The sequence below is a fragment of the Rousettus aegyptiacus genome, unplaced genomic scaffold, assembly GCF_014176215.1.
Source record: "Rousettus aegyptiacus isolate mRouAeg1 unplaced genomic scaffold, mRouAeg1.p scaffold_m13_p_2, whole genome shotgun sequence".
Lineage (NCBI taxonomy): Eukaryota > Metazoa > Chordata > Mammalia > Chiroptera > Pteropodidae > Rousettus > Rousettus aegyptiacus.
This window is the reverse complement of record NW_023416295.1, coordinates 125,650,369-125,676,138: the sequence shown is the minus strand read 5'-3', so window position 1 is coordinate 125,676,138 and position 25,770 is coordinate 125,650,369. Positions and strand designations below refer to the sequence as shown.

Genomic DNA, 25,770 nt, shown 5'->3' with positions numbered 1-25,770 from the left:
TGGTCACTACCGCCCTTCAGCCAGACAGGATCTCCTCGACCTGATTCTGAGAAGCCAAGGATGGGGGCAGCTGTGGGGTGGGGAGGCTGGACAGAGCCTGATGTACCTCTACTCAGGACACAGCCCCTCTACAGACAGCGTTAGCCCCTCACCCTTTTGGGAAGAGCTGCCTCCCTGGGTCCTATCACAGCTCAGAGCAGGTTGTGCCAGAGCATGAACACGGGGCTTGTGCTCAGAGAGCAAGATTAATCTGCAGACAAGACGAGAAGTTAATCAAGTCTCTCACAGCATGATTACCTGGGGCCGTGAGCTGCCTGCCGATGGAAGCTGAGTGGAGGGAGACCCCAGTCTCAAAGCACAGTGAGCTCAGTGGTGGAGACAGGGAAGAGGCAGGAAAGGCAGAGATTGTGAAAGGAGGGGGAGAGACATCCAGAGACAGAAACAAAAGCAGCCATTTGTATACTCTCAGAGCACAGATCTAAATTTTACTGCAAATATAGGAGCTGCTTGTTCCCTGAAGGTAGACACTGGGGTGGGAGAGGCTGAGAAAAAAACAGAGTCTATGAGGAAATACATATGAAGAGGGAGATATTAAAGCATTATACAAAATATTACGTATTAATGTTAGTCGGAGTCCACAGAAATGGGGACAATGAGATGGTGTGAGACAGAAATTGAGAAAAAAATAAATGACAATGACACAGAGAAAATAAATTAAGACAAGAGGGAAAAGGGAGAGTCTGGGTGGGGTGGCCTCCCTCTGTCAAGTGTCACCAGCTGCAGGCCCCAGCTGTGGACAGTGTGATTAGCAAGACAACTGCCGGCAGCAGCCTGGCATCTCGGGTGTACGGAAAGGAACGGGGTGCCAGGGTGGGGCAGGTGTGATGTAGCTCTGTGTTGAGCTGGGGGGCGGCGGGGGTGATGGAGCCTCTGGGTACCAGGACCCTGCATTCCCTAGCTCACCACAGCTCACATGAGCCCTCCAGCCTTGGGCCTCTTTTCAGACTGAATCACCGAAGGATCTGAGTTTTCACCAAGGCAGGAATCCTCACTTCTTCCCTCTAGGGACACACTTAATGAATCAGCCCATTGGACACCTGCGACCTCAGTCCCATCCCTGCCCCCCACCTCGGTCTCTCCAAAGCTCAGCCGGTCAAGGACCCAGAGACAATTTCCCTTCTTTTCCATTCTTATTATCTGTGTTAGCTGGCTCCAAGGAGCCTGGAGAAGGGGAAAGGGTTAGCGGGGAGGCAGAGGTGAAGCGGGGGAGGGGAGAGAGGAGGAGTGGGCCTAAGCACAAGCCAGTGATAAGATGGGGAACAGCGACCACGCACACTAACCACACCTTTGGGAAATCATTTGTTTTATTAGTGGGCAAAGAGGCTGAGGGTGGGAGGAAGCCAAGTTTGGAGAAAGGACTGGGAAGGTTTAGAAGAAAGGTCCTCTTCAAGGGTTCTTCAATCTCCAAGCGCCATCTCATGATCAGCAGGGTTAGACATGAGGTTCTCCCCCACAGGTGGGTGGGTGGGGCTGGTGCTGGTCCAGGAGGAAGAAACAGCAGTCTCTGCATTTGGCCCCCACCTCCTTACTATAGAGGCTAGACAGTCACTTCCAGGCCATGACTCCCCTTCTTCTTGCAGCTTAGCTTGCCGTTCTCACCACCCCTAGGCCCCTGGATCACCTTGACAGTCACACTGCTCTCCTTGAACCTCACTGAGAACCTGGAGGGGGGGATAGACAGAAAGGCAAAGCTAGTGCCTTCATTCCCTACTCCCATATCTTCGTGATGGCTTCCCCTCCCCCTCCTGATGCAAGTACATCCCTCCATCCCCCCATATCAAAAGACTCAAGACCCCAGAGAACTTGGGTGAGGAGACTAAGAAGCTTCTCTAAGTCTACTCCAACATAATATGCTTCACTTTCTGACTGCACAAATTTTCATGGTCACAAGGCCCAGCAGCTTGGTCATCTGCCCCAAGCCATTTCTCAGCCCCAGCTCATGGACTTACTCCTCAGTCACAGTGACTGGAAGCTGCCTCTGTGTGGTGTCCAGCACAGCCTGGTACATTTTGGTCAGCAGTTCGACCACATGCTCGCTGACCAGCAGGAAGTCCCCCTTGGAACCCACTGATGAAATCTTAAGAAGGGGAAAAAAACAGCAGGAAAGGGATTTCGGAGGCCTAGAATAAGAGGTCTGGTCCCCATCACCTCCAGTCTGCCCTAGCCCTATGATGTCTATAACCTTCTCTAGTCTGAGGTCCTGCCCCCAACCAGTTCTGATACCTCATTCAGATGCAAGCCAAAGAGCCCATCCTTGAAGCTGGTGACTGACACCCCGGCCACACTGTCCAGCCCAATGACAGTTTTGACCTGATACTTCTTGGCGTCTGTGAGAATTACATGCCCCTTGGTCAGGAGGAGAATTCGAGAAGAAGTCTAGGGACAAAACAGGAAAGGGTGAGGAAAGGCAGGATCAAGCCCCACCCTTCCAGCCAGTAGCCTAGGCTCTGGATCAGGCCGTGGAGAGTTCAGAAAGCAAGCCTTCACCTTGCCATTGCCACGATTGAACTTCTGCACAGTCTCTGCCACCAGGATAGGTCCTTCCTCATTGCTCTTCAGTTTCTGCAGCTTGGGATTTCCTTGCAGCCCAATGTAGTCACCGCGGAATGGAATGGGAACACTGAGGACACACAAGAAGTATGCAGTGGAGACAAAGTCCTTACCACTGACTCCCAAGGCCCTGCACCTCCCTCCACTGAGTTCACATCCTAGTCCTCCAGGGCCCTTTCCCCCATTCGCCACCGTATCCTCTATCACAGTGGTCCCCAGCGCATGGTCCAGGATCAACATCAGTAACCCCTGGGAACCTGTTAGAAAGGCAAATTCTTGGGCTACACCCTCCAGACCTGCTGAATCAGAAACTCTGAGGAGGGGGTATAATAATCTGGGTGTTATCAAGCCTGCCAGGTGATTCTGATGCACATAACATTTGAGACCCACTGCTCTATCCCACCTGGTGAATCTTCTCTTTGCTCTTGTTGAAACTGACTGTGCAAGGTCTGAGAGGCTCTCACCTCTGGGGGTATGCAGCCTTCTTGCCCTTGAATAGTTCGCTGGCACAGAGCTTCTCCCTCAGGATCTCCACCTGCTTTGGGGACAGCTGATCCCGGTATTTCTTGCACTATGAGTGGGGAGGGGCAGAAGCTATGATCACAGGGGAAGAGGGCAGGGCTGGGAAGGGAGGTAGGGAGAACTCTGAGACATGGAAGGAGAGTGGAAGGGACTAGGGGAGAAGAGAGACAGAGGGAAAAGGACAGGCGCTAGACACTTCAGAGGGCAGGAGCTGAAGTAATGTTGGGAAGTAGGATGGGGTCTGAGGGATGCTGGGGGAGGAGGATGAGAACAATCCAATACAAGCCCCAGTTCGAGACAGGTGCTAAATAAGTATTTCCTGAACAGAAGACTATGCTAAGTGAAATAAGCGAGGCATGAAAGGACAAATATTGCATGGTTTCACTTACATGAGATAGCTAAAATATAGTCATCGGCACAACATCATTTCAGTCAATGACAAACTGCATATACAACAGTGGGTCCCATAAGAGTATAACGAAATGAGAAATTTCTACCACCTAGTGACATTGTAGTACACGCATCACTCATTTGTTTGTGATGATGCTGGTGTAAACAAACCTACTGTGCTGCCAGTCATATACAAGTATAGCTCATGTAATCATGTAAAGTAATAATTCTTGAAAAAGGTAATACACGACTATATTACAGGTTTATTATTTACTAGGTTATACTTTTTATCATTATTTTAGAGTGTACTCTTTCTACTTACACAAAAAAGTTTGCTGTATAACAGTAGGTCATGTTACACTGGCAGCTGCCTCACAACATCTCATGTTTACTGTATCTCTTGATTGCATCATTTTCTCTTGTCTTTGATTTAATTGCATGATGTTTTATGCAGTAACATGCCGTATAGGTTTGTTAACCAGGAACAGCAGGATATACCGTACAGCCTAGGTGTGTAGTAGGCTATACCTAGGCTATACCTAGCTATATCTAGGTTTGTGTAAGAGCACTCGGTGACGTCACACAGCAACAAAATCGTCTAATAATGTATTTCTCAGTACATATGCCTATCGTTAAGTGGAGTATGACTCTAGCCAAATTCATAGAGATTATAGGTTCCAGGGGCTGGTGGTGAGGGGAATGGGAAATTATTGCTTGATATGTACAGAGTTTCAGTCTCAGATGATAAAAAAAAGATGTAGATGGATGGTGGTGATGACTGTACAACAATGTGAATGTGCTCAATGCCACCAAACTGTATACTTCAAAATAGTTAAAAAGGTAAATTTTGTTGTGTATATTTTACCACAACTTAAAAAAGAGAAAGGGATACATGAATGGGACTATATTAAACTAAAAAGCTTCTGCACAGCAAAAGAAACCATCGACAAGGTCAAGAGACAACCATCCAAATGGGAAAATACATTTGCAAGCAATGTCTCTGATAAGGGCCTAATATCCAAAATACACAAAGAACTCATATGACTCAATAACAACCAAAAAAAAAAAAACCCAAACAATCCAATCAAAAAATGGGCAGGAGACCTGAACAGACACTTCTCCCAAGAAGACACACAAATGGCCAACAAACATATGAAAAGATGCTCAATATCACTAGCTATTAGGGAAATGCAAATCAAAACCACAATGAGATACCATCTCACATCTGTTAGAATGACTGTTATCAACAGGACAAGTAACAACAAACGTTGGAGAAGATGCAGAGAAAAAGGAACCCTCATACACTGCTTGTGGGGCTGCAAATTGGTACAGCCACTATGGAAAACAGTATGGAGTTTCCTTAAAAAACTAAGAATTGATCTACCATATGATCCAGCAATCCCTCTACTGGGTATTGACCCCAAAGCCTCGAAAACTCATATCTGAAAAGGTATTTGCACACTGATGTTCATAGCAGCATTATTCACAGTAGCTGTGAATGGAAGCAACTGAAGTGTCCTATGACAGATGATTGGCTAAAGAAGCTGTGGTACATATATACAATGGGATATTACTCAGCCATAAGAAGAGATGAAATACTGCCATTTGCAACAACATGGATAGACCTTGAGATAATCACACTAAGCGAAATAACCCAGACAGAAAAAGTTGAAAACCACATGATATCACTTATATGTGGGATGTAAATCTAAAAGCAACAAACGAACAGGACAAACAAACAGAGACTTGTGGACATGGACAGTAGACTAGTGGTTACTAGAGGATAGGGGGGAGGGGTAGGAAGGAGGTAGATGAGGTAAAAGGGGTTAAATATGTGGTAACAGGAAGAAATCTAAATATGGGATGGGAACATACGATTCAATATGTATATATGCCTTACTGTTAAGTTGTATGCCTGAAACTTACTGTATTTTGTTAACCAATGTCGCCAAATAGATAGATAGATAAATAAATAAATAAATAAACAAACAAACAAATAAACAAACAAATAAAACAAAAATAAATTAAAAAGAGGAAAAAGTAGAAGATGTAGAAGAGGAAAATCAGAGGGCAGAGAACAGAAACACGAATAAGAGGAGAGGTGCCTGGGCACCAGAAGAGGTTACCCTAAGCCCCACTCACCTTCCACTTGTAGAAGAGCTGCTGCAGCTGCTGATTAGCTGTGCTGAAGTACTTGTAAGGGGCAGCTGGCCACTCTTTGTTCAAGATCTTGGTAGACGGCAGGTTGTTCTTCAGCCCCAGTAGGAATTTCTGTGCCTGTGTTGGAAGCAGGGGAATTAAGTGGAATGATGCAAAGACCCTCAACAAGCAAACTCACACCCAGATTCTGCCACTTAAAAGAAGTAAGAGGTAGAGCTAATGAGACATAGGGTGTCAACTCCTGGATCTCTTTCGAAATGAAGTGTAGGCTTGAGGCTGGGCTTGAGATTGAAGGGAGAGAAAGATTCATTCCAAGCAAAGACCCTCTACCCTGAGTAGTGATATGGGAGGAACAAGTATGAAAACTGGCCTCAATATTTTGCTCCTTAATCTTCCTATTCTCTCAGTTCACAGTTGCCTAGAGCCAACAGCCACTGTCTTTTGTTGGACAGGTACCAAATTTCCCTTCCTCTCTGATGCGTCAAGCACAACACCTCAACCTGGCACTCAAAGTCCTCTACTTAGAGCCCAACCTCTTGTCACAGGATCCCCCGCATTACCCTGGCACACCAACCAAACAGGACTCCTTGCCATGCCCTCTGCCCAGCCCATGCATTATTACCAACCACCCTGTGCCTTAGCTCATGCTGCTCTCAGCTCAACTCTACCAGCCCAGATTCTACCCATCCTTTCAGATACAGCTCATAGCCTCCCAGATTCCCTGGGCCAAGAGTACCTCTCCTTTCTTTGGCACCCCCTAGCATTTTGTCAATACTTCTGTTTTTGTACTACTGTTTTTCGCATGGAAATCTTCTCCCTCTTCTAGACAATGAGTCCTTGGGAGTCAGTTTCCCAGGTCTTGAATCTTTTCACCGTTCAGCATTTATTGAGTGTGTGCTCTGTGCCTGGCGCTGTTCTAGGATGGAGACACAGCAGTGAACAGAGCAAAGTCTTCACTCTCATTGAGGTTACATTCTACTGGGGGTGGGGAAGGAGATCACCCACAAGCAAATAAACATATATAATATAATCCCAGATAATTATATATGCTATGATGCAAAAAAGCAGGCCCTGAGACCGGAATGAGTGCTAGTATATTCCAGAAATAGACAGAAAGCCAGTGTGACTGGACTAAATAGAGCAAGAGGAGAGAAGATCAGAGAGATGGTTGGTCAAGGACAGATCATGAAGGGCCTTGTAGGCTGTGGTAAGGACATAGGCTTTTATTAGCAGTGAAATGTAATACCATTAGAGGGTTTTAAGGGGAAGAGTGACATAATCTGACTTAAGATTTTTAAAAATGTAATACAATTTATTTTCTTATTTTGAAAGTTTTTAAACTTGCATTAAAGTTGAAAACATTACGATGAACATCTGTATAACATATATCCCTCACCTGAATTAACCAACTGATGTTAACATCTTGCTCTATCTGCACGCCCTTTAACGCACGCACACTTGTATGCAAATGCATACAAATATATAAATACACACAAGCACACACGTATACCAATCTTCACTGCCATATCGTCTTAAAATAGGTTACAGATACCATGACGTTGTCCCTTAAAACTTAAGCATGTACCTCCCAAGAACTGAGACATTCTCCTACACAATCATAATTCTATCACTACATCTAAGAAAATTAACATTAACTAGATACACTCGTTCAACAGCAATGCAAACTCAAATTTCTCCTAATGCCCTTTATAAACTTCTAAAAATATCCTTTTTAGCTTTGTTTTTATTTTTCCTGTTCTAGGACCCAATCAAGTTTTACCCATGGCATCTGTTTCATCTCCCCCAATCTAGCACTAGGACTCCTAAGTCTTTATATACCAGGGAATACCCAGCACCCTGTTCATTTATGGGATAGAATTATTAAAGGTATAGAAAATGACTTGATCTTGAGCACTTCCAAATTTTGGGAATTTTCATGAAAACATTTTACTAAGACATTAGGATAAAAAAAAAATTAAAATTAAAAAAGGCAGAGTACTCAGTATATTGCCCCAGGAACTATCCAAGCTCTTTGCATCTTCCACTACAAAGACCTAGTGGACTTGGTTTAATCACTCCAGAGTCTAGAGTCCTTGCTCTAGCTTTGATTTAATTCAGTAAACACTCCTAAGCATCTCCCATAACGCCCCATGTTCCAACTGATGTTGAGCCTCTTAGTGTTTTGTTTTCTTTTTTTGATTGTTTTTTCTAGATCTGTAAAGTTCTGCCTTTCCCTATGCACCCCTCCTGCCCTCAGGGCTACCCAGGGCCATGGATGCCTGGGTCGTTCAGGCCTCTATTGGGGGAAAAGGAGTGAGCAGTCTTAAGACAGTGGTTAAAACTCTGGAATCAAATAGTCTATATCCCAGCTCTACCACTTACCAGCTGTAGAACTCCTAGCAGGTTATTCAACCTCTCTGAACCTTAGTTTTTACCTATAAAATGAGGGAAAGAAAAGGGCCTACTTCACAGGGTTGTTGAAAGCGTTAAAGTTAATGCATGTAAAGGGCTTAGTGCATCGTTAAATATTCAAAAAACAGTAGGTATTAGTATTAGTTATAGGGAAGGCAATGACAAAATATCTACTAGTCAGAAACACTAGGGGAATCTTTGCCTCGTGGCTCCCTGCATGCATCCTTCTGTAGGGGGTATGATTTAGTGAAATGTTGTTCTAAACCCAGCCTCTCCTGGGGTGATACTCAGCAGATGCCTGATAATATTCATGAGAAAGAAATGGTGGAAGAGGGGCAAGTCGTGAGCTAAGAGCAAAATCAGATTACAGGTCTCAGGTATGCAGTTATGCAGCAAGAGAGAAGGAACTCTGAGAAGGCAGACACCCTGGAGCCAGCTGAGGAGAAGCCAGACAACAGAAGAGGCCTAGGAAAATAGAGTTTCCCTGGGGAGGGGCGGGGAGGAGGACACAGTGAAGGCTCAGGGAGTCAGCAGAGAGGCCCAGAGTCCCCATTTCTCCAACTGGCCAACAGATCCAGCCTCTCTGACAACAAAAAAAGAGTTCCAATGAATGTGTCTTGTGTCTGAAAGAGCACAGTTAGTATCCTACAGGTCAAATATCAAATCAGCAGAGGGGAATTCTCATTTCCCCCAGCCCCCTGTCCAAGACCTCTCTTTCTTCCTCCTTTTCTCTGGCTTTTCCAAGGCTTCCCTGGAAGTGCTGCTGCTCCCTCTCTGTCTGCTTTCCCTCCGGCGCCTCTCAGAAGCATCATCACGATCAGATGGCTGTCTCTGGAAATCACCGGTCTCCGTCCCTGTTTTCCTCTGACTGGAAACCGCCCATAGTTTGAATGTCCAGGCCTGGTCCTGGCTTCTTCCTGCCCTCTGTGACCTGCGTCCTCCAGAATTAAGAGCCTTCCCGAGATTTAATTTCAGACTTGCCTGCTACAGTTTCAGAAGAGATAGAAGGGGCCTCGGAATGTTGGGTTAGTTAACCCTATATATGTCCTCACTCTGTTCTTCAGTGAGGCTCAGCCCCTTCAAGTGTTCTTAACCACCCAGCCTCAGTCTCTTCTCAGGTCTATTCACTGTGGACCAATTGGTAGGCATCCTGGGAACCCCTCCTACAATAGGGTTGCCCACAGGGTCTACTGAAGCCAAAATGTGCTCTGATTGTGCTCCTGGGCCCCAAGGCACTGGGGAGGGTCTGCTCCCTGCAGGTTGCTGTCCCACCCCGTCCTCTCCTAGGACTTAATCAAGTACATGTAGGTTAAGGAAGGTCTTAGGGGAAAGCTCTGAGTCATATCTTCTCAAACCCACATCTGTCTCTTCCAAACCTGTCCCTTCCTCCTCAACCCCCCTCTTCCACCCTCAATGCCCACCACTTACCATGCTCTTGTAGATGAAATTTGTCAAGGTGAGGGCAGCCCCTGACCGGAAGTATTTTCGATAATTCTTGCGTGCCTGGCAGGGACATACAAGAAAGGAGGCAAAGTAAAGACAGACAGTTAGACCCAGAAGACAGAAGGTAGACCTAGAAGAGGTTCTGCTTTCCCTCAACCACACAAACAGAGTAAGCTAAAAGAGCTGACACTGCGGCTGAAGAAATAAAGTCAGACAAGTTGGCAATGAGGACACTCAAAACAGATGGCAGAGCTCCGCTGCCACGTCAGAGACACACCCAGGCGTATGTACAGATCTCCCCAACACGTATCCACACTCCCAGACACACGTGAAGCGGGCCCCGAAACACGCCTAGATACGGACATGCCATCGCACTGAGGTATGTTCTGGGTGTGGGCAGGACTTGCTTTCAGCTGCTCCCCCCACCCCGCCCTCCCCCCACCCGCCAACTGCAGCTGGAACAATACAGGAGGAACCATTTGGGAGAAGGAACCACAGGTGGGGAAACAACCTCTCTCCCCTTCCCCATTACCTTCCACCCTCTCACAAAAGCCTGGATCAGCAATACTGACGCCTTTATCTTTCCATAGCGCTTCTTTTGCTGTAGAAAACAATGAGCCTATTAGGAAAACTCCATCTCCTGAACCACCTCTCCCATTTCCCACTCTATTAGAGTGAGGGGGTGGGACTTTAGGGGTAACTGGTACCATGTTGCCCCGAAACCAAGAGGAAATGAGGATCTGACTCTTGCGCATCAGCTGGTAGGAGGTGCGGCAGCGCCAGCCTCGGTATATCTTCTGTATGAGTGTGACCAGCTCGTGGATTCTAAGGCGCCTCTGCTCTTCCAGGTAGAAAAGCTGTGGAGAGGTGGAAGGGTAGAATGGAGACACTGGCCTAGAGGAGTAGCACTCTCTCCTCCTGTACCCCATGGCACCAGAGGCTCCCCCGCCAGTACTTTATTTAATCATTCCTTTATCATCTTAGTTCATTCATTTACTCATTCATGCATTTAACAACCATCTACTGAACTCTAACTGCAGTAGGCACTTTGCTGGGATTTGGAAACTCAGATGCGAGCAGCCATTGCCCTGACCCTCAAGGAGTCCTGCTTCAGGCAGAGGCACTCAGAGAGGGCCATGCAGGCACACCTGACTCCCAGGGCTCAGGACAGGGTGGGAAGCCAATGATTCGGTCCCCACAGTGAGGAGACTTCCTCTTCCACCATTCAGTCCAGGTTACGATGCTTCCTTCCCCACCCAGCCTCTCACTCAGATGAGCTCTCCACTCTTCCACCTTGCATGTCTGCCAAGTACAAGTGCACTCTCCAACTCACAGTCTTGGGGCTTCTAATGAAGATCTTTGTCTTCCCAAAGGCTGCCTCCTCTGAGTGTATGCTCAGCTCCCCCAGGACCTTCTCGATCCCTTCCCTACAGGAGCAGATGAGGAAAGCTGCTAAGAGGCAGCACAGGGGAGGGCCCTCTCCCCCTTTCCCCTAACCCCTTTCACAAATGGAAGAAGAGTTCAGAGCTTGAAGAAGAAGACTTCGAAGTCATGTCCCCCAAAGATGTTCCCTGTTCCCCCATTGAGTCTTACCGGTCTCCCCCATTCCACCAAGGCCAAGTGCTCCGGCTCAGCAATCGGTACCTTTCCAGAAAAGGCCTGTACCCCTGGCGGAAGGCATAGCCTGCACGTCGTACCCGCACGTTCTCTAGCAGTCCCAGGTACCGAACTTGGACTGCCACCAGCTGTGAGGAAAACTGACCTCGCTGTTGATGCTCATTGGGCTTTATACACCTGGTGGGAGGTGAGACAAGGTACTGGCTTCAGAAGCTTCGTCTTTGCCAGTGTAACCCTCCTGGTTTCTTCACCCCCATTCTGCATATATTCCCCATAGATGAAAAATTTCAGAGGAAGTGGAGACATTGGCCATTCCAGTTTCACTCATTATTGTATGATCCCTTCCAAAATCTGATGTTCTCCCTGCTACAAGATTCTCATCTTGTCTGGCTCTGTTTTCCATAAGAAAAGGGCCACTGATACCCTTATTCCAGAGACCTCCATACATGTGGACATGTTCTACAGTGCATGGACCCTGCGCATGCCATCATGTATGTATCATGTTCCTCTGTGTGCCTAGCACATCACCTGATGTAATTGGGGTTCTTCGAATAAAGGTTCTTCATAAGTATGGCCACAGAATTCTTGAACTGGGCCCCAGCAGTTGGGGGGCGTTTGAGAGATGCCTGCTTGGGATCACCCTCAGGGAACAAAGACCGAAGGAGGGGATGCTGGGCCTTCCACATGGCCTGGGACAGGTCCCGGAATAGTAGGTCGTTATTCTTGTCAATGAAACCATTCACATTGTACGTCACCTGTAGAAAAACGGCTATTATCTGGAGAGCCCATGACCTTGTCCCAGTACTTGGCCCTCCCAGTCTCATTGTAAAGTATTCCCTGTTCGCATTTCACCCCAATTCCTCCCCCATTACCTTTAGCCTGGGCTCAGGCCCTAGTCTTGACCCTCCAGGCCTGCCATATCACCTTGCCCGCATAGTGGCTGATGCGGAAGCAGCTGAGGCCCATGGTGTGGTCATACTGGCGCTGAGCGTTCTGGGTGACTTTGCTCTCATAGTGACTATGCTTGGAGAAGAGCTGGTTCAGCTTTGCTAGGAAGGTGGAGTCACTGACCACCCCAGGCCGCAGGCACTCCTCATCCAGCATGGCCAGGATACCTCGCTGATTCTGTCCAGGGGAACGAGATCAGCTCAACCCAGACCTGGTCCTCCAAGATTCCACATCCCCACTGCCACCCCTCCGCCCACTCATCCTTTGCCTTCTCTACCATGCTTACCAATTGGGGTGGGTGGGTGGAGACAGGGACAAGGGAAGGATATTAAGGGAAGGTCCTGAAGATAAGAGAAGGATAACTTACATGCTCAATAAGGTTACAGATAATGTCATTATCAAAGTAGTCCACCTTTTTCCATAGTATGCCCTGGCAAGGAGAGACATGACAAATTATAGAGAGTGGGTCCAAGACAAGCCCTCAAAGACCTCGCCAGACCCACATCCCCTTTCACCCACCCCACAAAGGACCATCAGAAAGCCCTATAGTTCAGAGGAATCCTTGGTGTGGTTTCTGTTTATGTCCCAATTCCTCCAAGGTTGATGGAGAATTTGTGGGGTGGGCGGAGAGACAGAGCGAGTATGAGGGGGAGACAATGCAGAGAGCCCTATAGGTGTTTTAGGGTGAAGAGGGAAGTGTAAGATGTTGGATGAAGAGTAGGGTAGGAATTATGGCACTGTGGGGGTGGGGAAGGATCCTTGATTAAGTGGAAGGGCAAATGCCCACACCACTCTGGCAATGAACTGAAGAACCAAAGCACACAAGAAAGTTTATCATCAAACAACCAACTTAATTTGCTGTATCTCCAAAGACCTATACTGGTGATTCTCAAATTTCAGTGTGCATCCCAAATACCTGAAGGGCTTGTTAAAGCACAGATTGCTGCCCCAAACCCCTGAGTTTCTGATTCAGCAGGTGTGAGACAGGGCCTGGGAATTTGCATCCTAACATGTTCCCAGGGGACGGTGGTGCTGTGCTGGCTGGAAAATTACTGCTTGGCTATCGTCCATGAGAACATAGGCTATCACTCATGGGAACATAACATTCTAACACTAAGCTTTCTGCTTCTGTACGCCCCGCTTGCACAACCAACCTATGGGTTTACAGTCGGTAAAAAGAAGAAAAATAGACTTTTGTGTTCAGACAGAATGAAGAACGGGGTTTAGGGCTTAAAAACCCTGTACCTCTACATTTCGGGGCTGCTTAATTTGGGGTCTGCATACCCCTGGCAGACCCAGCTGGCTGAACAAAAAGTGTGTTTTCTATAACTCACTGATTTCTGGTGGTCTGTGTGTCTTTTGGGGGCTGGCAGCTACAACATTTGGAGGCCCCAGCGAGATCTCAGTGTGTGGCCCTGAGGTCTAAGACTGGACCAGCCTCCGAAGCGGTTGCTGTCCCTGTTACGGATTCACAGGGATGGCCACCCTGAGACATTCCAGGGCCCTTGAATGCTGTTAAGGGGTTAATGCGATCATCGAGGGCACAACCTTTAGGACATACTCTTTTTACCTGATCCTGACGGGAATCTCTGAGGCCTCAACATCTGGATAAACGGTACCTTTCTGTTTCTGTTGACTGATCATTAGGGGTTCGTAGAGAGACTGGACGCAGTCATATCTCCTGGACTGTGGCCAGGCTGCGGGACACCACCTCTTGTGGTTATCGGGTTCTGTCTACTGTCTTTGGTCTCGTCTAGGTTGTAGGTGGCAGACTTCTCTGGCTCCACCTACATCCCGGTAATTGATCTCGTCTGAGTGTCTGTCTTGTGTTTTCCATGCAAGCCATAGGGGGAGGCCTCGAGTTTACAGAAGACATCCTTAGGGTGTCTCCTGTGACATTTCAAAGAAGGGTTTGTAGAAGGAGCGGACTATGGCAAAAAGTTTTCTTCAGGCAGACTAAGAGCATTTTGTGAAATTGAGTAGCTGTCTTTTGATGTAAACTGGTCTCTGGAGGGTTCCTTTGACAAGGGTTTAGTGAGAAATGTTTAGAAGATTGTCATGGGAGACCCAAGACACCCAGATCAGTTTCCCTACATTGATCAATGGTTAAGCCTTGTTCAGAATCCCCTCCTTGGCTCCACCGGTGTGCCCTTTCTCTAGAGGCGCGAGTCTTAGTTGTGGGCACCCCGAAACACACGGCAGCTGAATCTACAAGACAGCTCAGTCCCTCAGTCCTCCAATCTCCACCGGACGACAATGATCTTCCCCACCCTAAAATCCAGGACAACAGAGGCCAAATAGCACCACCTCACCTCCTCGGACATGGGCAGATAACCCCTATGGGCCTCCTGCTCCCGCTCCGGGAGGGGCACCAGCCGATACCACCACCCCGGCCATTCTCCCCTTACCACTCCAGGAACATCACACAGACAGGCCCTTTATGGTTTATGTGCCTTTCTCGACTGGGGACCTGTACAACTGGAATTATGATATCCTTACAATGCTATGGTAGCTGTAAACAAGCATCTTTATATACTGATACAAAAAGATAGTTTGTTAATTTAGGAAACAAGGTGTAGAACAGAGTGTATTCACTACTACTCGAATAAATTATGTGTAAAAATATATTTACAGATTGGTCTGATCACACATCAAAGATATCTGGAAGAAGGCCTGCTTTAGGTGCCTCTAGATAGGGAGAACTACAAGGCTGGGGACAAGGTGAGAGAGAGACCTTTCTTTATACACCTTCTTAAGCTCTTTGAATTTTGAAGTATGGAGATGTATTATCTATTTCATTATTTAAATTTTTAAAATAAACCATACAAAACAACTAAAAAAGCTTTTCCACACATTGTGACCTCATTGCCTGAATCCAGGAGCTCACAGGGAGCATCCCTAGGAGGGTTTTGATGAGTGAGACTCAGCCATTCACACTTTGGAACGAATTAGCTCAATCAGATAGCCATCCTGACACCCAGCCATAGAGAACAGGGGTTTTGCTGAACAGAGGAAGGAGTGTGGAAATTCTGAGCCATAGGGCACTTCTGGTGAGGAAGTCTGGGTTCAGGGTGCTACAAGAGGATAAGGGGAGATCAGCCAGGGCTTGGAGGAGACAAAGGATTCTGAGACATTAGAGAAGAGCACACGAAGGGATGTGGTAGGGTGCCAAGCCCAGGAGAAATGTCCCTTCTAAATTTGGCTCACAGTATCCATAGGCCAAGTACAGCTGTCACTTCACTCTTGTCAAGACTCTCTCCCTCAATACACACCCTTCCATCAGTCTGCCCCCTTCTTTGCCTGGCCTGGAGTGGGAAGATGGAGAACTAGGGGGTGGACGGCATAAAATTAGAGCTTCTTGGTAATGCTAGAATGTTCAGCTGTGCAAGGGAAACCTTTTGTCCTTTGTGTTCTCATATGGGGACGACAGAGAGGAAATTGTGATCAAGGAGAAAGATCTGGCATGTGCCGAGAAGTCATTTAAGAGAGGAAAAGCAGGAAAAAGCCTTAGTTTACCTCTTTCTGATATTCCTCTTGCTCCTCTTTCAGTGTTATTTCTATAAACACCTGCTGTAGCTTCTCATTGCAGTAGTTGATCACAAATTGCTCAAAGCTATTATCCTGAGGAAGGTACACAGGTTAAAGAGAGAGACCAGCTCAGACCAAAATGCTTCCTACCTTTTAGCACTACCTCCCCTCTCTCACATCTGCCCTTAACCCTAGGGAAGCAGGGTATTGAGGTTAGACAAATCTCTCTTACCTCTAATATTTCAAAGCCGTAGATATCCAGAACCCCCATTACCTTCTTCTTCTCCTCAGTGTCTACCTGAAGAGGAGGAAAAGACAAATCTGAGAACAGGCCCCCTCTGTACACCAGACTAGGCACTTCTACAGTGGATGTGATTGGAGCAAGGGATAAATAGAACTTGGGTGACCTTTGACCAAGCTGGAAAGGAATCATTGTGATTTTATTTATCCTCTATATGCTGGAAGACAAGCAAAGAGGGAGGAAAGGAGAAAAAGGAAAATGCAAATACATGCCAGCATGGTGCTCCCAGGGTATGAGGTAGAAAGACGTCGAAATCGTCTCTTATATTTGTAGAGCTTTTTACAAAAAAATTCCATGTTCTTATTTTACTAATTCTATCATAACCCTATAAGGAGTGATTATTCCCATTTTACAGATAAAAAAAAAATCAAATTTCAAAAGGGCTAAGCATTTACCCAAACTTAGATTCAAATCCCACTTTACCCTCCAGGAATAGCTTCTACATTGATGGAATTGTCATATACATAATTTTTAAATAATAGCTCTATTTTGATCTAATTCATATACTATAAAATTTACCCTTTAAAGGTATACCATTCAGTGGTGTACAACCATAACTCCTACCTTACTCAGAGCATTTTCATCCTCCCCCAAAGAAATCTTGTACCCATACTCATCAATAGTCCCTCCCTATTCCCCTCTCCCCACCCCCCACCCCCAGCCTCTGGTAACTACGGCTCTACTTCCCATGTCTATGGATTTGCCTGTTCTTGATATTTCACATAAATGGAGTCATATAAAATGTGGCCTTTCGTGTTTGGCTTCTTTAACTCAACGTTTTCAAGGTTCATCCATGTTGGGTGTGTATCAGTACTTAATTCCTTCTCATGGCCAAAAAAATATACCATTGTATGGATACATCACATTTTATTTATTCATTCATCAGTTGATGGAAATTTGGATTGTTTCCACTTTTTGGCTTTTATGAATAATGCCCCCATGAACATTCACGTACATGTTTTTATGTGAATATCTGTTTTCAGTTTGCTCGAACATATAACCCAGAATTGCTCAGTTATATAGTGACCAGGTACATAATTTTATCTGAGCCTCACTAAACTTGTGAAGCAGGTAGGCATTAGTGTTCTATTTTCCTAATCAGGAAACTGAAGTTCAGAATCTTTGTGAAACTGAAAGGCCACACTATTGGTAAGTAGCAGATTCACATAGTCAAACTCAAAAACCAGTGATGTTTCCACAACAGCACACTCTTAGAAGAAACTGTATGCCACCCTCATCACCATTACCCTGTTCATGTCAGAACTCAAGGTACAGGGCTGATGACCACAGCAAGAGAAGTGGGGCAGGCAGGAGAGTATGGAGGGAAGAGGGCAATCTCTCACCTTGATACTCTCATTGATTCGATTCACTATCCAGTTGAAGAGGCGACTATAGATGTTCTTAGCCAGAGCATCTCGAGCATACTGAGCCTACAAGGTGAGGCCAAGCTCATTAGTGTGGCAGCCACAGAAAAGACATAGAATCAGCCCCTTCCTTAAGGCCCCTTACCTGGATGACATTCAATGCAGTGACCACCTTTTCCTTAGCAGCTTCCATGGTCCTGGAGCACAAAGCTCTCTCTAATTCCTCTGAATTCAAACCCACTATTTCCCCAATCTCCTGTACACCTGGGGTGATAAGGAAATACAACATGACCTGAGAGAGGGTTTTCTCTCAGGAGAGGGAAGAAGGGCTAATAAGTAAAATTGCTAGGAGACTGGTGTCCCTGGGTCTTGCTGGGGAAGTTCTTGAAGCCAATCCAGAACATGGCTCTGGAGAAAGCTCTGGGGAGGAGAAAAGGGAGCTCTCAGAACTTTGCATGCAGTATCCATGTTAATATGAGAATCTCCTGAAATAGGTGTAATTGTCGCCATTTTGCAAAATATCAACTGAGGCTCGGACAGCTCCCAGAATCTAGGTCTATCAAACTTCAAAACCTCATTCCAATATGCTTACTGGGAGTTCTCAATGAGCATGTTTGGGGAAGAACTCAGGAGTAGGCCGAGTGGGACTAAATCAGAGTGAAGCCGATTATGCTGGAGATCATGAAAGAACAGATGGTAGGAGATTCAGGGAGCTGGGTGGGGGCTCCGGCAGGATGGTGCGGACCTTTCCCATCACAGATGCCACTTGCTGGCATCCCACTGGCCTGGATCTCATCTGACAGCTCCACGTTCCCCAGCTTCAGCACCAGGGCCGTCACCTCTAGCACCCATCGAATTTCCTCCTCCGAGAACCCAATCACAGTCATTGCACTCTTAGGAAGAAAGCAGAAATTAGAAGCTGAACTGCGGTGCCAGTCCAATGCCTCCCTTCTCAAAGCTAGGGCCTGGGCTCAGGGGATGACCTAAGGGCCCAAGCCTACCCCACCCTGGGAACCCACCTGGACAGCTTTGAAGTTGGAGGCGTCATCCATGCCATCTACTATGGACACGTCCTGGTTCAGATAGGCATAGCCACTTGTATCCTGCTTGAGCTTCAGAGCCTCTGGAAGGGCCAGCGTGCAGAGAGAGAGGTAGTACATGGGCTCTCTGGAAGCCTCCAGCTTTGACCCTCATATCCCTTGCCCTAGGTTGGTTCATTCACTTATCCAAAGGAGTCATTTTGTTTCTTTGTTTTAAGTTCTTCCTTTGCCTCTTTTGTTTTGGGATCATTAATTCCTATAACAGACTCAATTTTTAAGTGGTATTTAGGGTTTAGGTGGTCATGATTATTGGTGTTTCCCCCCAATTTTTATGAAAGAAAAGCATCATTGTACTTCTCCCTACCCTCAAGGTTCTAAGCAATAAAAACAAATAAGTGAACCTTCCACTTTGCTAAAGTCCCAGTGGCTCTGTGAGGAAAGAGAGTGAGCACATATCTCCCACCTGCCTCAGCCTCATTGGTGCATTCATCATCTGTTCACTAAGCACTGACAAACGTGCTATGTTCCCCTCTTTTGGAAGGTTATCTCCGGCATTGTGGGGCTGAGCCAAATCGCTCTCTTGTGTTCCCCCATGGTGAATCTCTAGCCCAGCCCCAATCACATGGGCTAGGTTTGTTTGTTTTTTTCTCTCTCCCGCAGATAAACAACTTGTGCTGGGACTGTGTTTTTCATCTTCATATACTGCGTGCCTAGCTGGCATGCAGCACCTTTTTCTTTTTAAAAAACGAATCAAGGGAATGGTCAAAGTTGTGTACCTGAGATGGGAAAGAGTGGGTTAATCATGGAGCTTTAGGAATATCAATTATCTGTTGTTTAAATGGTTTGAGAATCAGGAAGTGTCTCTCAAACTAGAATTTAATGGCAGCTTCCCCTGAGACACCAGTTTTGAAACTGAAGCTTGCTAAAGAGGGGCATCTAAATAGAGAATGAGTCAGAAATGCCCTGGGATGACGACACCAGGGTGGCCCCACCCAGACTCAGCTTAAACCAGTGAGTGACAGAATCAACCAGAACAAGACACTAGTGCCTATGATTCAGACAAATTAAACACAACCAAGACAATTAATCCAGGAAAGAAGATGCGCTCTTGAACCATAGAATCTCCCAGAGGGAAAAAGGAGATAGGCATGAATCCAGCATAGACTAACCAGAAATCAAAGGGACAGGTCTTCGGGGGACAGACATTCACATGCTCACAGCTAGAAGGGGGAATGGGAGGCAAACTCTGAAAGTGTCTCTCAAGTCCCACCAGATCCTGCAGTGATGCCCACCCAGAGCCACTCTGGGCCAGTATAATAGCATTCAAGCTGGGATGGGCTCTTCCTCAGGACAAGGCAATGTGCTCCATCTGTAAGGGTCTATTGACACTGATTGCACTGTATTGAGGTATACTTGTTCATACATCTGCCATCCCTAGGAGACTGAAAGTTCTTCAAGGACAAAGTTCATGTCTTACTCAACTCTATATCCCAGAGGCTAGCACAATGTTCAATCACAGTAGGCGTTCAAGAGATGTTTGATGAATGACTGAATGAGTGATTGAGTGAATGAGTGAACCCTACATAGAACTATCTAAAAAGAGGAAATCAAAAATAGGGTCCTGAGTGAGGCAGATGTAGAGCCACCAATAAGGTCCCTTAAGTTGATGACAGGAAAAGATGGTGGATGCAAATGAGTGTTCCATTTTTGAAACCAGCTTGGGGAAGAAATAACCCAGGCAGGACAGGGGAACAAGAGCAGTGAAGAGGCAAGTAAAGCTTATCCCTAGCAATAAAACCCCAGAAAAGGAAGAGAACACAGAGGTCATGGAATTTGTTTCCAGCAACGGTGGATGAGATTCAGAATGAGGAAAGCAGGAAGAAGTCTGAGAGTCTCAAGGGAAGAGGGCTTCAGGGGCCCAGAAGGGACTGAATGGAGGTTGGAGATGTCCCAGGGCAGGTGCATACTCAGCAGCTGTGTATCTGCTCCAGCCAGTAGCTGATAGAAGATGTGGAAATTCCTTTCTCCTCTGAGCTGCTTCACCACTCGGGATTTCTCCAGCAGATCTGGCAGAGAATTAGAAAATGTTCTGAGGGTCTAGAAGATCTCTCTGCTTCCCTCCAATTCTGCCTCATCCCTCCTAGTGGTTGGCAAGTCTGGCAGTCTAATGTTCCTCCTACTTATAGTAGCAGATTAACAGAAAGGGACACTGTGGGGCAGATGGGAAAGAGAGGTGGTAAGCAGAATGGGGAGACACGTACAGTTTGTGATGACACCGCCGAGGGGGGATCCCTTGAAGTCAAATTCAATATCCATGTATTTTCCCTTCAGAGACCAGAGAAAGAGAGAGACGTTGCTTCCTCCTCTTCTCACCACCCTGTTCAGGAGGGGTCTGTGCCACATTCCTCCCTCTCAAGCCCCTACACCCTCTCCTCCCAGGCCCAGGGAGACGTTCACTCACGAATCGAGAGGAATTGTTGTTGCGAATGGTCTTGGCATTGCCAAAAGCTGCAGAGATGAGGAGAGGGGCAGTGAGGTGGCTGAGGGAAGAAGAGGGACTCTAGAGAAGGAAAAGCAGGAAGGTCTTCCAATCATTGTGCCAATCTCAGTTTTTTCAGGCTAAATGAGAACAGTGGTTTTGGAGCACCAGGGAAGAGGGTCCAGGGATGAGTGGCTCCGGGGATGGCAGGGAAGGGAGGGGAAAGTTCTCACCCTCCAGTACTGGGTTTGACTGAAGCAGTTGCTCCTTCACGGAGTTCACCTGCTCCCCTTTCCCACAGACGGCCGCCACGTAAGACATCACCAGCTTGCTAGCCTCTGTGTAAGAGAAGCCCTCACATGGATTCCCAGAGCACCCTCCTTAACTTCCCTCATTCCAGCACCTCAGACCCCTCAGAGTCAGAAAAACCAAGAGGGAATTTCAGGGGTGGGGGAGGGATAAGACTAGGCTTGGCTTGGAAAGCAACGAGGGGGTAGTTCCAGTGGTGATTCCACAGCTTCACCCAGCCAGGTGCCTCACCAGTCTTCCCGGCTCCACTCTCGCCTGTGATGAGGATACACTGGTCTTGGTCCCGGGATCTCAGTGACTGGTACGCCACATTTGCCAATGCATAGCTTGGGGGGAGGAAGTGGGTAATGACTACTGTGGGGACAGTCCAAGACACCAGCTTTCTCTTGATCCCCAGCCTCCAAATTCACCCACCCTCCACATCTGGACCAGATTGAGGAAAGTGACAGGCCTAGGAAGGGGCCTCTAGAGGACCAGGAAAAGAAAAGGCAGCTGGAGAACATCCTTCAGGAGAAAAGATAGAGGAAATGGGCATGTCTCATTGTCAAGAACATCCATCACCATCTCTTGGTCCCTCTACTCACATATGAGGCTTCAGCTCATAGAAGGTATACTCCTGGTATTTGGCAATGAACTCTGGGCCATAGATGGGCAGCTGTTGGTAGGGATTCACAGAGACCACAACATTCCCAATATAGGTCTGGAGCCGAAGAAGGAGAAGGAAATGAGCAGGAGTGAGGATCAGGGGCAGAGGGAGTGGGAGCACGTAAACTCTCTAGCCACACACCCACAGTCAAGGGCACCCATATACACTCACATAAATCTCTTTGTTTTCATAGCGCAGCTTGAGGTTCTTGAGCAGAGACTCCTGCTCCAGGGGTTCCAGGAGCACAAGGTCCTCCACCCCCACGGAATCTTCCCGTAGAGTCATGTTCAGAAGGGCTACTGATCCTGGGAGTAAGGGGAGCAGTTTGCTGATGTCTGTTCAGCTTTAGAGACCAGTAACTGAAGGGAGGAAGGTAGAAGGACCTAATAGAGCCTTCCTCTCCCCTAGAGAGAGCCCCTAACCTAGGAGAGGCCTCTGGACTAGCCCAAGCTAACTGTAGAAGGCTGCAGAAAATTCAGTGGGAGGTAAGAGAATCTTCTGCCCCTTGGGTTGGGGCAGAGGTGGGACAGGACCACCTGCCTCCGACCACCAGGGTAAGGAAGGCACCTCATAGGTAGTGACTGGAAGAGCACAGTTGTGTTTGCAAGAAGGCTGTGGAGGACAGGGCAAGCAAAACTTTGTGCCACAGCCAGGCATCAAAAGCTCTCTCCCTCCTACGCTGAGGCCTTGGCCAGGGTCCAGACTCCCTGACCATTTGTCCCCAGTTCTCCCTCACAACTCCATACCTCCCACAGCCTCTAGTTCAGTCACTCAATCCACTTATGCCCATTTCTAAAGTTCTTCTAGTGGTCTCTCCACCTCTTTCATTGACATGGTGAGATTCATTCTTTAAATGGGGACCAGATGAGGTGATAAGTTTGAGGACAGAGGCAGGAGTTCCTCCATAAAAGATTGAACTATCTCAAAGAAAATGAAAGTGAGATTTATTTCCCAAAGAAACAAGTAGCCATTTGGGACCTCTGAATGTGCTTACACTTTTTTTTCCCTATTTTTCTGTTTCCAGCTTTTATACCCATTCTTGTAACCTGAAGGGGACTTTGTCCCAGAAGGACACACCCAGATTTTTAGTAGCTGGTGGGAATGGTCAAGGAGGAGCAGAGTTAGAAGGGCAGAGAACATTGTGGGGCTCAGCCCCAAGCAGAAGACACATGGCAGGTATTCCATAAGGTTGAAGCCTAGTCCTCCTCAGTCTTTCCTGTGGGACTGAGTGGGTGAGGTGGCCTGGTACAGGATAGAATTATTAGTACAATGGTCAATGCCACTCCCTAACAGGAATAAAACAGCTATATTGTCCTCTTCTCCTGTACTGCTGAACCTGGGTGGGGCAGGGGAAGGAAGCAGGAATGGTAGGTGGGGCAAAATTCCAGTCAAGATGGCAGAGTAGGTAAGTGCTATGCTTGTCTCCTTTCATGACCACATCAAAATTACAATCAAACTACAGAACAACCATCATTGAGAATTGCCTGACGTCTAGTTGAATAGAGGTCCTATAACTAAGGATATACAGAAGAAGCTACTTCGAGACCGGTAGGAAGGGCAGAGACTCAGAACAGAGCTGGTCCCACACCCATGTGTGGCAGTTAAAAATTAGGAAAGGGGAGGCAAAAAGAGGTCATAGGCTGCCTTCTCCCTTCACTCTACTTTCCCAAAGCTCCAGAAAAAGAAAGTACTTGTCACTTCCTGGAACACACGTGAAGGGAGCAGTAATACTGAAATAGCAATCTCTAGTAATCATGTAGCAATTACCACAAGCCAGATAGAGCTCTAAATATTTTACATATACTCATTCATTTAATGTTTGCAATATCCCCATGAACTAGGTACTATTATTATCCCACATTTTCCAAGTTATTTTTTTTTTTAAAGTTAAGTTGTTAAGTAACTTAGCAGGTAAGGATGAGAAACAGAAACAGGGCTAGGAGAAGATATCATCTTTGGATTTGGATTTGAGGAAAGTGAGAATGTAACTGGTTGGAGGTAGGGAAGGGGAAAAGGAAGCAGACCCCCGGGGGGTACTCCAAGATGTAAAAAGAAGAGCAGCGACAGATCAGGACAACACTCACCCAACACTGGAACTAGTCCTTTGAAGAATGGTGGATAAAATCCCAATCTGATAGGAAGGGGGCATAGGATGTCCAGGCCCCAAAGGTGGAGAGATGCCTTTAACAGGAGCTGTCCATGGTGTCAGGGAGGCCAGAAAAGAGATCGCCGTCCTCTTGCCGGTGTCCACTCTTCTGACTTGCCTCCTCTAGCCAGAGCTCCCTGTCAGCCAAGCCAGGAGAGGCCAGAGACTGCTGCTCAGCACAAAGGTCGAAGCTGTCCCTGGTGAGGGTGTGGCTCACTTAACCCTTCACAGGCATGAAGCCCTAGAGGGAGACATTTAGTCACAGGAGAAAATGCCCTCTAGGAGGTAAAGGGTATTTAGCTGGCCTTAGCTGAACAGTTCAAGTAGAGTTCTTGCTCCATTACCCCCCAAAATTTGGAAATGAGAACAGGAGTTGAATTTAAAGCCAAGGATAAGCTTTTCCAAAAAGTCAGGAATTTGTCAAGGAGGATAGTAGGCTTGGGTATCTTTCTAAAGAAGAATCAGTACCTCCCTCAAAACTATACTTCCTACTTTATTGAAAGTCCAGGGGTGTCAATGACATTATTCGAGGAACTAAGCAAACAATATCCCCAAATTCTTCACTTCCCTCCCACCATGAATCAGACCCTATCATACAAAAGACTAAAATTAATAATAACACTTACATATGCATCAATTTCATTGAAATCCCACCCATATCATCGCATTGAATCACACCACTCTGTGAGGTAGGCAGTGCAGGTACTCCATTAAAAAGAAAAAGTAGAGGCAAACATCAAGGCTCAGAGGTTACACAACGTGCCCATAATTCCGCAGACAGCCTATAGCAGAACCAGAAACAGAATGCAACTTCTTGACATTGTTTACCATAGGTTCCAGCCCAAATCCTGGTATTTCTCATTTTAATCTTTCTTTTGTGCTAGGATACTGAATAAGCCCCTGAGATGCTGTTCCCTGGGCACTAGCCCAGCTGGAAATATCTGCCTTTGATAGACAAGGAGCTTATAAAATCCTATTTCCCAGGGTACCCCCTCATCTACCTAAGAAAATTCCTAAACAGCAGGCTCTTTCTGCCCACCATCCTCCCTCCCAGGCATCACAAACAGCAAATTAGGTAATTACAGACACTTAGCTGAAAACCAAGACTTGATTTGTCAATTCCCAGTCAAGACTGCTTGGTTCAAGGTCCAAACTCTATTGCTTTACAGAAGCACTCTGTGTAAGCTCGGCCTATCAGCAATTCCATTATCAACCTGCCCTTACATAATTTATTGATCTGCTATATATATATATGAAGGGGGGAAAAGGAAAGGAAAAGAGAAAGGCTAAGTGGACATGACATCAGAACATAATCCTATATACAGGTAGAACAGTATCACAGTGTCAGAGGCAGAAATGACAACAGATCGCCTATTTTACAATGGAGGAAACGAATAGACCTAGAGTAAAAAACCACTTTCCCAGGATCGCATCACTGCAAACCTGGAAGAGTTGGGACCAGAACCCAGGTCTCTGTTCCCTAGGCCAGGAAGCTACAGCTGCCTACAACTGGGGTTTATCTGTGTCTATCCATTCACTCATTTATTAAGTGCCTATTATGTGCCCACAAAAGAACTGACTCCAAAATGAGACGGCAACCTCAAGCTTAGAAACAATGGCATAAACATCACAGCTAGGGTGACCAACAGTCCTGGTTTGTCTGGGATCTGAGATGAGTCCTCTGGATCAGGGAAGTTCCAGGCTAACTGGAATGAATGAGCCACTCTCAATTAATAAGGTATGAAATGCACATCCAAGTCAGCTGGGATTCTAAGATCTGTCAAAGCATTCCTGAGGTGCGGAGAAGGTATGGGGGCGGTGCAGGATTATGATCTCCTGGTTCCCAGGCAAAACT

General features: G+C 46.7%; 1 protein-coding gene across 1 annotated transcript; it reads right to left on the bottom strand.

Annotated features, from left to right (window-relative positions):
• Positions 1-1,355: 1,355 nt before the first annotated feature.
• MYO1A (myosin IA) lies at positions 1,356-24,031 on the bottom strand. The gene is made up of 28 exons (XM_016165812.2): positions 23,854-24,031; positions 21,941-22,074; positions 21,708-21,823; positions 21,355-21,449; positions 21,048-21,152; positions 20,797-20,843; positions 20,597-20,660; positions 20,303-20,401; positions 18,315-18,418; positions 18,041-18,188; positions 17,441-17,559; positions 17,275-17,361; positions 15,863-15,928; positions 15,619-15,723; positions 12,470-12,532; positions 12,079-12,279; positions 11,683-11,909; positions 11,131-11,331; positions 10,871-10,964; positions 10,245-10,394; positions 10,070-10,138; positions 9,523-9,597; positions 5,665-5,799; positions 3,075-3,181; positions 2,548-2,680; positions 2,284-2,436; positions 2,010-2,137; positions 1,356-1,721 (listed from the first exon to the last, which is right to left on the bottom strand). Exons 2-28 carry the CDS (start codon positions 22,052-22,054, stop codon positions 1,598-1,600), a joined length of 3,129 nt encoding a protein of 1,042 aa, XP_016021298.2. The 5' UTR covers positions 22,055-22,074; positions 23,854-24,031; the 3' UTR covers positions 1,356-1,597.
• Between the last annotated feature and the right edge of the window lie 1,739 nt (positions 24,032-25,770).